This window comes from Oryx dammah, unplaced genomic scaffold (genome assembly GCF_014754425.2).
Source record: "Oryx dammah isolate SB20612 unplaced genomic scaffold, SCBI_Odam_1.1 HiC_scaffold_8, whole genome shotgun sequence".
Lineage (NCBI taxonomy): Eukaryota > Metazoa > Chordata > Mammalia > Artiodactyla > Bovidae > Oryx > Oryx dammah.
Genome location: NW_024070192.1, coordinates 47,946,799 through 47,958,609, shown reverse-complemented (window position 1 = coordinate 47,958,609; position 11,811 = coordinate 47,946,799). Strand labels below are relative to the sequence as shown.

Genomic DNA, 11,811 nt, shown 5'->3' with positions numbered 1-11,811 from the left:
AAGATGCTCTAACTGGTATTTTTAGCCACCTGATGAATTTAAACTTACTCTGCTAAAAATCCTAAGCTGAAATAAAATTCAAGGTGAGCCTTGGAACAGCAGTGATGCAAATCATAGAAAACACATAGAGCAAGCAATTAAAAACAGTCCATAGCTTAAACCTAAATAGACGTTAAGTGTACCACAGCTGGGCGAGAAGTGCTGGACTCTGACTGCTGTGGCTGGATCGGCGGCCGTCCATCGTACTGAGGAAGCAGAGTGGGGTACAACACAGTGGGCATCTCGATGTTTAGTCCAGGGAGTCCATGGAACATGGATTTCTAATAAAGATTAAGGAGACACACACACAAAATGAATCATAAAATAAGGTTATTCACCATATTCTGAATCACAGATGAACAGACTGATGTTTAAAAGCTTTACGAAGAAAATTTAAATGGGATAGAAAATAGACACCCTGAAGGTTTAGAGCTTAAAGAGGAGTTTAATCTCATCTAGTCCAGAGAGATCTGGTTTGGCTAGGTTTAACTTTAAGTTTTATTTACTTACTACTTTTGCTTATTAATTTAAAAAATTTATCCAATAAGTTTTACCTAATTATTTTATCTGTGATTTTTTAAAAACTCATCTCTCATACCCATATCCAAATCTAGCTCTCTATGTAGTTGGAAGCAGGGAAGATGGCACAGGAAAAAAATCAAAATTTCAGTCATGATAAAGCCAAGTTATCATACGTGGCTTTGATCTAAGACCACCACAAAGTTCTTACTATTTCCCAGTTGAAACGAAGACAGCTGGATCCTCAGAGAGGCTGACCTGACTTTCCCACTGACTGGCAGGCTCAGAAGCCAAAGGATGACAGCCTAATATACATGTCGGTTTTTTTTGGCAGCACCTCATCGCATGTAGAATCTTAAGTTTCCCAGCTAGGAATGGAATTTGGGCCCCCTCCATTGGAAATGTGGAGTCTTAACTGCTCTACTGCCAGGGAACTCCCCCTAATGATACACATCTTGACTGGCCTGCCTACTACATGGGAGCTAAAGGCAAGGAGAATATCTGGTTCTTCTTCCAAGTCCAAACAGATTCAAGATAATCTAAAATAATCTCAGATCATACCTCATTAACTAGTCCTGATAAAATTTTAGAATTTTGATAAATCTACTAAAGCAAGATTCTTTTCAGTTTTAGTTTTAAATATGTTTGAAAATGAACATTTTATTCTTCTCTCTTAAAATATGATATTCTAAAGCTAGCCTTGGAGTAAAGAGGTGAGGCAGTTCTTATGCCTGAGGTGTAAACAGGAAAGACACTAACCACAGTGAGGACCTGGGGTTTAAAGAGGCAATGCCTTACCTTCAGCACAGCTAGGAGAGCTCCCAGTTCATCAGTCTGTGTCAGTTTCATCTTCCCACCATTTAGGAGAGACTGAATACCTTTTAAGGCATTTTGCAACAACTAGGGGCAGAAAGGAGAAAAAGTTAAAAAGTAAATGAAATTTGTTTGTTCAGGGATCAACTTCCTAGCAGTTTGTAGGATGGAAAAGAAAAGGCCTTTAGATGACTTAAAAAAAAAAAACCTTTAGATGTGGGACAGGGAGAGAAAAGCAAAGATGAGGATCCAGTGAACAGAGCTGATGATCGACTACCAATTATTTTCTAGAAGAACAGAGTGCTTTTATTGAGTATGAGTAGTTTTTTTGTACATGTTCCTAAGTCAGCATATACTAATGGTGAGCAAGAAAAAAAAAAAAAAGATGTTTAATGGGAAGAATATGATAGGAATAAAAATGTGGCGGCAGAGATCAGAAACAGGAAATCTCTTTTATCATGTGGTAACCACAGGAGCTATCTTTATTACAGTAGCTTTCAAAAGCAAAGGAATGCATGTGGGAACAGGATTCTGGAGGGCAATTCTGATCAGGATTAACTTTTGGGCCAGTAATCTCATTTATAGGATTCTGTACTTAAGGAAAACTCTCTACAGGGAGAGGATATGAACTGTAGCCTTGTTTAAAGTAGTGAACATGCTGAAAAAAACTTGCATTTCCATCAGTTAGGACAATGATTATTTAAGAAGCTAATTCTCTGCTACATATGAAACTTAACAATAACAGCAAGCACTTTCCCAAGCATTTTAAATGCTTTTAGATCATATACACCTCATAAGACCTCTACAAGGTAGTTATAACCTTTGTCTCATTCCAGAGATGAAGAACACATAGGCTCAAGATCTTGCCAAGGTCTCCCAGCCATAGCAGCTGCAAAGCATGCGGTACATCAACAGGTACTAAAAAGATGTATTAACTTTAAAAAGGAGAGTTGTAAAACCGCACACTAAATATGATCCCATTTAAAAATTTAAAATATACTCATTTTTTAGAAATATAGAAAAAAAAACCTGGGGTCATGGAAAACAAATTGCTCCCAGTAGTTTTATCTAAGTAGACTTCATTTAAGAAATTTTCACCATCTTTGATCTATAATTTTTGAAAAGTGTTACTGAATTTAAATCACATTAATAAACTATCATCTTTGCATCAGATTTTTAAAAAAATAAATAAAATACTGCAGATTTTGTTGAAATCCTTTCCCTTCCATCTAAAAGATAGTCACTAGTCTGATACTGTACAGCTTTTAAAGTCAGGAGTGGAAAAGTAGTTTTAAGAACTTAGAATTGCAAAACAAAAAACAATGGCAAAACAAAACAAACAAAAACAATTTCTTGTGATTTAAATCTGAAAGATGATTTCAGTCTTTTTAGGTTATAAACATTCCCCTTATGCATGGATCTTTAGACAAAACTAATACAGCAACCAAATTAAACTCTTAATAGCAGCTTTCATTCCACTGCTGCTTCTAGACACATCGGTAACCATCCTAAGATTAGAGGTAGTCTCACCCACCATGCAGTACGTGATGTCATCCATGTCAGATGATTTTGGAGACTGTAAAGTGGTCAAGAAAACTTGGAAGCAGATATTTTGGTAGCGCTCCTCCAAGTACGGCTGTCCGGGCACACTAAAACACACAGAGAGAAAGCAACTCAAAATGCAGTTGCCTTTGAAATAGGGCTTGCAAAAGAGTAACAGTAACAGTACCACTGACTAATAGAATTGGGATATATCCTGAATCAAAGTGTATCACAGAAGATTATGAGCTTTGGTTAACTACTTCTGTGGACAGGCACAAGGCTGGAAGGAACAGGAAGAATGGTTTCCACAGGGAAACGTTACAGAAGCTGGTAGGGAAACAAGTACGCAGAAAGAGAAATCTTTTTTACTGCTTTTTGGTTCTTAGAGGGAAATAATACAGATGTCCAGGTAGAATCACACCGCTGGACCTGCCTCCTGAACCACTGGACAATACGGCAATGTGGAGACAAGATATTACACATCAGTTCAAGCTTGGGTTGCTCACTTTGTATTGCATGAATCCAAAACTGGGCAGCTGGTATTGCTTCTGTTTTCTTTGAATAAATTGGCCATGACAGATATATCTCACCAAAGCTTAAATGTGTATGAATATATCCTTCTAAAAGACTTAATATGGTTACAATTTATACCAACAGAAAAACAAAACCTCAACACACTGCACATATTATCAGTTTCACCATATTTTAGAAATAAGGCCCTAGTCTATTTTTTCCTTTACTTCTTTATGAGCTTTCTTTATAAGCAATGTTAAAAATAAACAACATAAGATGATCTTATTAGCAAAGAGCATGAGAAATGCAACATAGATTATTTTTCTAAGTTGGCTCTGGCTTCAGACAGATTGAACCACCTACAAAGGGCCCATGAAAGGCCCTATCTTATCACACCTTGGGAAATCTGACTGAATCCACATACCTGAGACATAAGTTTGCCATACAATGCACTGCAGCTCTCCTAACTTCAGGATCCGACTGAGCCAAGTCACTCAACTTCATCAAGAGTCCACTCTTGCCAAGCAAATCTGGAAGGTACTAAAACAAAATCACAGCCAATGTTGGCCGAAGGAAAGCTGCTAGAAAAATATTATTTTTTAAACAGATTTCTTTTTTTTTCCAACTAAAGGAAATTTAAGTACCAAAAGACTAGTTGCTAGGTAAATCCTTCAGACAGGCATATAAAAACATGACAAGTAACATCAGTAAGGATCAGTACTCTCAGCCAAGCCTGCTGCTGAAGCTCTCTCATCTTGGCTTGGCTGAATAGATGAAAGGTAATGATAAGAACAATTGATATGTACCAAGTCCCAAGCACTTTACAAGTGAGACTTCACCCTCAGAGGAACTATTTTACACATGAGGAAACAAGGCTCAGAGTGACTGAGTAAGGTTACACATTACTTTGAGTGACTGACTCAAGGTTACACATTTAAGTAATGGCAGGAGAGAAATCTGAACACATGCCTGCGGGTTTAGAGCCTATGCTCCCAACCTTTCAAAGGAAAGACAGAACACAGTTTACCTTTTGACACTTTGAGCCATTGCAGTAAACCAGGGCTGCCAGAGCTTGGAGAATCTGCATGTGTGTCCAGGAACTGCACTGCTGAATAGCAGAAATAGTATATGCCAACAGAAAATCCAGGTTCTGCTCGTCAACAATCACCTATCGAGAAAGAATATATACGATCTAACTTTTAAAAAAACATTCCTTTTCAGACATGAATGCTCACCTGAATCAAGCTGTGTGTGACAGAGCATGCCTGTGTCCATATTTTTTTTTTTTTTTTTTGTCAAAAAGATCAGCTTTAGAGACCTTGAAAGTCTGATTGAGAGAAACTTCTCCTTGCCCCAGTGCCTGCTCCCTTCTTCCCCTTTATTCCTTCCACTCCAAATAGAACCTGGCAAAGTCCTTGTAACTTTTTCTTGCACCAGACAGCAGCAATTTTAATTACACAGATGTTAAGTCCCGATCCACTGAAAAGAAATTTTTGTTTAATTTTTAAAAAATTTTTACAATGTTGTATTGGTTTCAACTATGTTTCTTTATACCTGGTAAATGCTTGACAAACACACTGTGACAAATATGCCTGCTAAATAGCTATTATGTCTCTGCTATGATGTGGCGAATATAACAGGAAGAAATGGCATATTCCTGTCCTTAGGGAGTTTACGATTTTATTGGATAAAGTACACTAATCCAAGTATCAATTCATGGACAACTGAAATAAATTGTCTTCAAATGCCAGAAACTTGTTCAGGGCTGTGGGTGCCATGTGTGATCAGGAACTTTTCTAACTGTCAGTGTTAAAAAGATGATATAGCTAAGAATGTAGGCTTCCCAGACGGTGCTGCTGCTGCTGCTAAGTCGCTTCAGTCATGTCCGACTCTCTGCGACACCATAGATGGCAGCCCACCAGGTTCCCCCGTCCCTGGGATTCTCCAGGCAAGAACAGGTGGTGCTAGTGGTAAAGAAACCAACTGCCAACGCAGGAGATACAAGAGACGCAGGTCCGAGCCCTGGGTTGGGAAGATCCCCCTGAGAAGGAAATGGCAAGCCGCTCCAGAATTCTTGTCTGGAGAATACCACAGACAGAGGAGCCTGGCAGGCTATAATCCACAGGGTCACAGTCCATAGAGTCGGACACGACTGAAGCGGCTTATTAGCACACATAGCTAAGGATAGCCAACATTCAGATGCAACCACATTAGTCTGAAAAATTCTAAAACCATCTTATTTCATTCAGGAAGTCACATGTAGCAGACACAGTTGGCCACCTGCAGAATTCATCTTCTCTTTCCTTGCTGGCAGAGGACTGATCTTATTTGGATGCCCACCTTTCCCACATAAGACCTGAAGGTAAATCCCAATTCTGCTAAGACAGTGGTTTTCCATCAGTGGCAATTTTGTCCCCCAGGGAACACCTAGCAATGTCTGTAGACACTTTTGACTGTCACAGCTGGAGGGATGCTACTGGCATCTGGTGAGTAGAGGCCAGGATGCCGCTAAACATCTTCCAATGCATAGGACAATCCCTCATAACACAGATGTATCCAATCCAAAATATCAACAGTGCTGAACATGAGAAACCCTGATAGAAGGATTGAGCTCCATACTGTTAATCATTTAGCGAGCATAAGTCCTCCAGGTGATTCTAATGAGCAGTCAAGGTTGAAATTGCTGGTTTAAGCCATTCATGGTAATTCCATTCCCTGATTAGATTGCTACAGAGGGGTCCTAAAACCACTTAGGCCTCTCCAGCCTGGTATCAGGAAAAATCTCCTGGAGAGTCTGGGGGGGTAAGTGTCCTCATTCTTAAATAAAAAAGACAGAAAATAAATAGTTCTTCTGCTTCTGCTGGGTGTTGTTTACTTATTTTCCATGGGATTCCTGGATTTCAGGCATCTTATGACTGTGAGAGATGTTAGCTCAGGACAACCCATCTAGCATGGCAGAATGGAAAGATGCCAGAAAGCTTCTTAATTATTCAGTTCAGTTCAGTCCCTCAGTCGTGTTTGACTCTTTGTGACCCCAGGAATGGCAGCACGCCAGGCCTCCCTATTCATCACCAACTCCTGGAGTTCACTCAGACTCACATCCATCGAGTCAGTGATGCCATCCAGCCATCTCATCCTCTGTTGTCCCCTTCTCCTCCTGCCCCCAATCCCTCCCAGCATCAGGGTCTTTCCAAATGAGTCAGCTCTTCGCATGAGGTGGCCAAAGTACTGGCGTTTCAGCTTTAGCATCATTCCTTCCAAAGAAATCCCAGGGCTGATCTCCTTCAGAATGGACTGTCTGGATTTCCTTGCAGTCCAAGAGACTCTCAAGAGTCTTCTCCAACACCACAGTTCAAAAGCATCAACTCTTCGGCACTCAGCTTTTTTCATAGTCCAACCCTCACATCCATACATGACCACAGGAAAAATCATAGCCTTGACTAGACGGTCCTTAGTCAGCAAAGTAATGTCTCTGCTTTTAAATATGCTATCTAGGTTGGTCATAACTTTTCTTCCAAGGAGTAAGCGTCTTTTAATTTCATGGCTGCAGTCACCATCCGCAGTGATTTTGGAGCCCCAAAAAATAAAGTCTGACACTGTTTCCACTATTTCCCCATCTATTTCCCATGAAGTGATGGGACCAGATGCCATGATCTTCATTTTCTGAATGTTGAGCTTTAAGCCAACTTTTTCACTCTCCTCCTTCACTTTCATCAAGAGGCTTTTGAGTTCCTCTTCACTTTCTGCCATAAGGGTGGTGTCATCTGCATATCTGAGGTTATTGATATTTCTCCCAGCAATCTTGATTCCAGCTTGTGCTTCCTCCAGCCCAGCGTTTCTCATGATGTACTCTGCATAGAAGTTAAATAAGCAGGGTGACAATATACAGCCTTGACGTACTCCTTTTCCTGTTTGGAACCAGTCTGTTGTTCCATGTCCAGTTCTAACTGTTGCTTCCTGACCTGCATACAGGTTTCTCAAGAGGCAGGTCAGGTGGTCTGGTATTCCCATCTCTTGAAGAATTTTCCAGTTTATTGTGATCCACAGTCAAAGGCTTTGGCATAGTCAATAAAGCAGAAATAGATGTTCTTCTGGAATTCTCTTGCTTTTTCCATGATCCAGCGGATGTTGGCAAATAGATCTCTGGTTCCTCTGCCTTTTCTAAAACCAGCTTGAACATCTGGAAGTTCATGGTTCATGTATTGGTGAAGCCTGGCTTGGAGAATTTTGAGCATTACTTTACTAGAGTGTCAGATGAGTGCTATTGTGCGGTAGTTTGAGCATTCTTTGGCACTGCCTTTCTCTGGGATTGGAATGAAAACTGACTTTTTCCTGGCCTGTGGCCACTGCTGAGTTTTCCTAATTTGCTGGAACATTGAGTACAGCACTTTCACAGCATCATCTTTCAGGATTTGAAATAGCTCAATTGGAATTCCATCACCTCCACTAGCTTTGTTCTTAGTGATGCTTCCTAAGGCCCACTTGACTTCACATTCCAAGATGTCTGGCTCTAGGTGAGTGATCACACCATCGTGATTATCCGGGTTGTGAAGATCTTTTTTGTATAGTTCTTCTGTATATTCTTGCCACCTCTTCTTAATATCTTCTGCTTCTGTTAGGTCCATACCATTTCTGTCCTTTATCAAGCCCATCTTTGCACGAAATGTTCCCTTGGTGTCTCTAATTTTCTTGAAGAGATCTCTAGTCTTTCCCATTCTGTTTTTTTCCTCAATTTCTTTGCATTGATTGCTGAAGAAGGCTTTCTTATCTCTTCTTGCTATTCTTTGGAACTCTGCATTCAGATGCTTATATCTTTCCTTTTCTCCTTTGCTTTTCGCTTCTCTTCTTTTCACAGGTATTTGTAAGGCCTCCCCAGACAGCCATTTTGCTTTTTTGCATTTCTTTTCCATGGGAATGGTCTTGATCCCTGTCTCCTGTACAATGTCACGAACCTCATTCCATAGTTCATCAGGCACTCTATCTATCAGATCTAGGCCCTTAAATCTATTTCTCACTTCCAGTGTATAATCATAAGGGATTTGATTTAGGTCATACCTGAATGGTCTAGTGGTTTTCCCTACTTTCTTCAATTTCAGTCTTAATTATTAAGTGCCCTTAAAGCTGCATTCCTTGGGGTAAGTGATGTAAGATAATTAAAAAAAAATTATTTAGCTATTCTGGGTTGTCTCTTCTGTTTCTTGCAACCAGAAGCACCTCAGATTACATAATGTTAGTTGATAAGTTTTGTGCTAACTACATTCAGATACTCATGTAGTAGTTTACAGTCTCAATTTTTGAACTGTTCCTAAAAAAGATACCAGGGATCTTTTTACCTAGGGCCCCACCCCTGCTAAGCAACTTCTTAGGTTAGATGACAAAAATGGTTGCTTTGGGAGAGGGAAAAAAATATTGATAGGAAAGAGGTTCAGGATATTTCAATTTATTCTTATATATACCTTTAGTCAAATATTAATACATCTCTCCTGAAAAATGGTAAGGTCTGGGCGCTTGAATGATATTGGTTTCCTGAAACAGACAGACAGGAATCCCTCTGATGGACAAATTGGCAGAATTTTTTGGGGGGGGGTCAGTTATATTTGTTTTGATATAATTCTTAGCAAGGCAATTGTTTCTCATATTTGCACAGCTCTTGAAAAGACCAGCCTATCATTCCTACCACAGATATAGTATCTCAAAGATAGTTACTTATTCTCAAAATTCATGATCCGAATTCTAAAGTTACCTACATGATTACCTGTAATGTGTTAAGTAAATGGTGGATAAGCTGAGACAGTTTGCTGACAAGATGATTCTGATTAAGAGGCACAAGTCGGCACGCTTGGACAAGAAGAGTACTGACATCCTACAAAAAACAAACAAAAGACAATGAAAGGTGCTACACCTATTAGTCAAGGGAAGACCCACCCCCAACAGCCAAATGAGAAACTAAAAGTGAACATTTACACTCAAAATGAGTTAAGATGATATTTGAGGCAGAGAGTAGGATGACAGCATAAAAATAGCATGTCCTAAAAAAGAAAGGAAAGAATCAGTGATTTTTATACAGTCAAGGACTCCACAGAGTCTCTACATATGTAGAGACAGTACAAATAAATAACCTAAGAAAGGATTCCAGAATATAATAGCACACATCCAAATTAAAAATACCAAAGGTAAGCAAACCAAATTTGCAATGCCACTGGGAAAATCAGAAATAACACTTGCATGAATTTAATGCAGTTAGAAAATCTATCTTTTTTTAAAAAAAGAGGAAACTATCTGGAAATCACACCATTCATTCATCTCTTTATGTTTACTGAACTAAAAGGCTCTGAGCACCTGCTTTGTGCCAGGTGTTTGGGCTCCAACCGTGAACATATTCCTGAATCTCAAAGAGCTCACAATCTAGCGAGGGAGACAGAGATACTGCTCACAAATAATTAAAGTGAATTGGGTGCTGAAAGAATTAACTGCAAATTCTATGGGGAAACAGTAATTAGGGAAGTCCTGTAGAGACAATTTTTAAACAGAACCTAGAATGATTTGAAGGATGAGTACAACTGCCAGTCAAGGCCGTAAAGACAATGCGAGCAAAGGGAATGGAATGGGCAGGTCTGGAACAAACAGGTACCTGCCTGAGGAACGGCAAGTTTCAAATGACTGCACACAAGGCACAAAAGCAAGACAGAAGACTGGAAAGGCACAAATTATACAAACAAAGCAAAAGTCTCCGACTCCTCCCTTAATTCCACTCTGCTCCCCGGTGACACAAACTATTATTGCACTGTAAACTCTCCCATACGTTGTTTTGAACTTTTTGCATCTATAAATGTATATTTATTTTCAAGCCCTCCCCACCCTATACTGGTCTCATACTGTAGCTTTTGCTTTGGCCAGTTACCAATATGCACTGAAGATCTTCCCAGGTCAGTTTTACTTTTCTAATGAGATTCCTTTCCCACTAAAGAAAAGACCACTCCCACAGGAGAGCAAATAATGGTTTGCAGAAGGGCTGCAGACAATAAGAGGAGACTGGTGAACAGTCCAGGAGAGTCATCTTGCCTAAGGCATTGGCAATGCAAATAGAGAGGAGGGATGGAACTGAGAAACATTTCCTAGATGGAGTCTGAAGAATCCAGGTTGGAAGGATCTGGAAGGAAGGGTGAAGAACCAGTGTCTGCACCTGTGTCCTATGTGACTGGGCACACTCTATGTGTTTGTATGCGTTGGGGCATGCGACAGATTGGGGATGGAGTGGGTGTATGGAGATAATGAACCAATTTTTGAGAACTGTCAAGTTTGAGATGCCTGTGAGCGCCAGAAGACAGCTTATGACTGGGTTTACAGAATTTAGTAAGTAAGTCGTATCCAAGGCCTGATGCGTGTGAATAATATATACGAAAAGTACTTCTAAACAGGCAGAGAGCGTGGAACTAGCATGGAGGAAAAGAAAATGGCCAAAACTCTGAGACTTAGTTCTCATTCTAGTTCTGCCTTTTGAGTGGACCCTTGTAAGCGTCCGTATGTTTATCAATAAAATAGACCTAATAACATCCAAGGTTCCAAAATCCCTGGATCTGTGCACGCTGAAGTGAAGTGGTAGTAGGGAATTTTATACACACAGAGTTCCGGATGCGGGGAGCGGAGGGACGGGAAAGCGGCACCAGAGATGACACCTGCGATGTTATCAGAGCACAAGTCAGCAAGCTGGAATTTTAAAGAAGCGACTTTACCAGGCACCGCAGTGTCTTCCAGAAAGAGGAGGCTACAGACTGTACCACGGTCGAAGGGGGCAAACAAGCCTGCGACTAAGCCCCGGGAAGCACGGGTGGGAAAAGGCCACAGGCAGAGCTCCCTGAAAGGCGGGGCCCAGGCCAGCGGGCCTACCTCAGGGGCCACGCCGCTGCCTTCGCTGTAGGTCTCGGAGATGAGCTGGTCGAAGAGCAAGTGGATCTCCGTGCGGCCGGAACTGCTGTCATCCGGGCGAAGGGCGCAGAGCCTGGCCGACAAACAGCGAAACCCACGCCCGTGCTCGAAGGGTGGCTCCCCCGGCGTCTCTGGCGGCGGCCCGCCTGGCAGGGAACCCGCGACTTGCGCCGCCGCCATCTTTCCTACGTCGGACAACAGACAAACACTTCCGGGGCAGCCCCCCGACCCCCACGCCTTCACGCGCCAGTTCCGGAAATGCCTGTTTCGGATCGGAACCTGAGGTGGGAGGGTTTCTGAGACTGCCGGCGCCTTCCTTGGACTAGTACCTTGTGAAAGCGTATCAGAAATTCTCTGGGAGACTGTTTCGGCGCTCGCCTCTTCTTGAACCCTGACTAAAAAGCGAGGACTGTTATTTGTGTCCGTACCCCCCGGAAGGTTTGTTATTGGGTGGGGCTG

At 41.3% G+C, this 11,811-nt stretch overlaps 1 protein-coding gene across 2 annotated transcripts in view; it reads right to left on the bottom strand.

Moving 5' to 3' along the window:
- Positions 1-11,550, bottom strand: part of HEATR6 (HEAT repeat containing 6) — a 35,155-nt gene extending 23,605 nt beyond the window's left edge. The window contains exons 1-7 of one of the 2 annotated variants that reach the window (XM_040244083.1): positions 11,314-11,550; positions 9,182-9,289; positions 4,454-4,594; positions 3,851-3,966; positions 2,906-3,020; positions 1,357-1,458; positions 183-320 (exon numbers count right to left, since the gene is read on the bottom strand). In XM_040244083.1, the coding sequence (XP_040100017.1) occupies positions 183-320; positions 1,357-1,458; positions 2,906-3,020; positions 3,851-3,966; positions 4,454-4,594; positions 9,182-9,289; positions 11,314-11,532 (939 nt within the window). In that variant the 5' untranslated portion in view covers positions 11,533-11,550. Of the gene's footprint in view, positions 1-182; positions 321-1,356; positions 1,459-2,905; positions 3,021-3,850; positions 3,967-4,453; positions 4,595-9,173; positions 9,290-11,313 lie in introns of both variants that reach the window. The other variant, XM_040244084.1, reaches the window with a different exon arrangement.
- Positions 11,551-11,811: the final 261 nt, after the last annotated feature.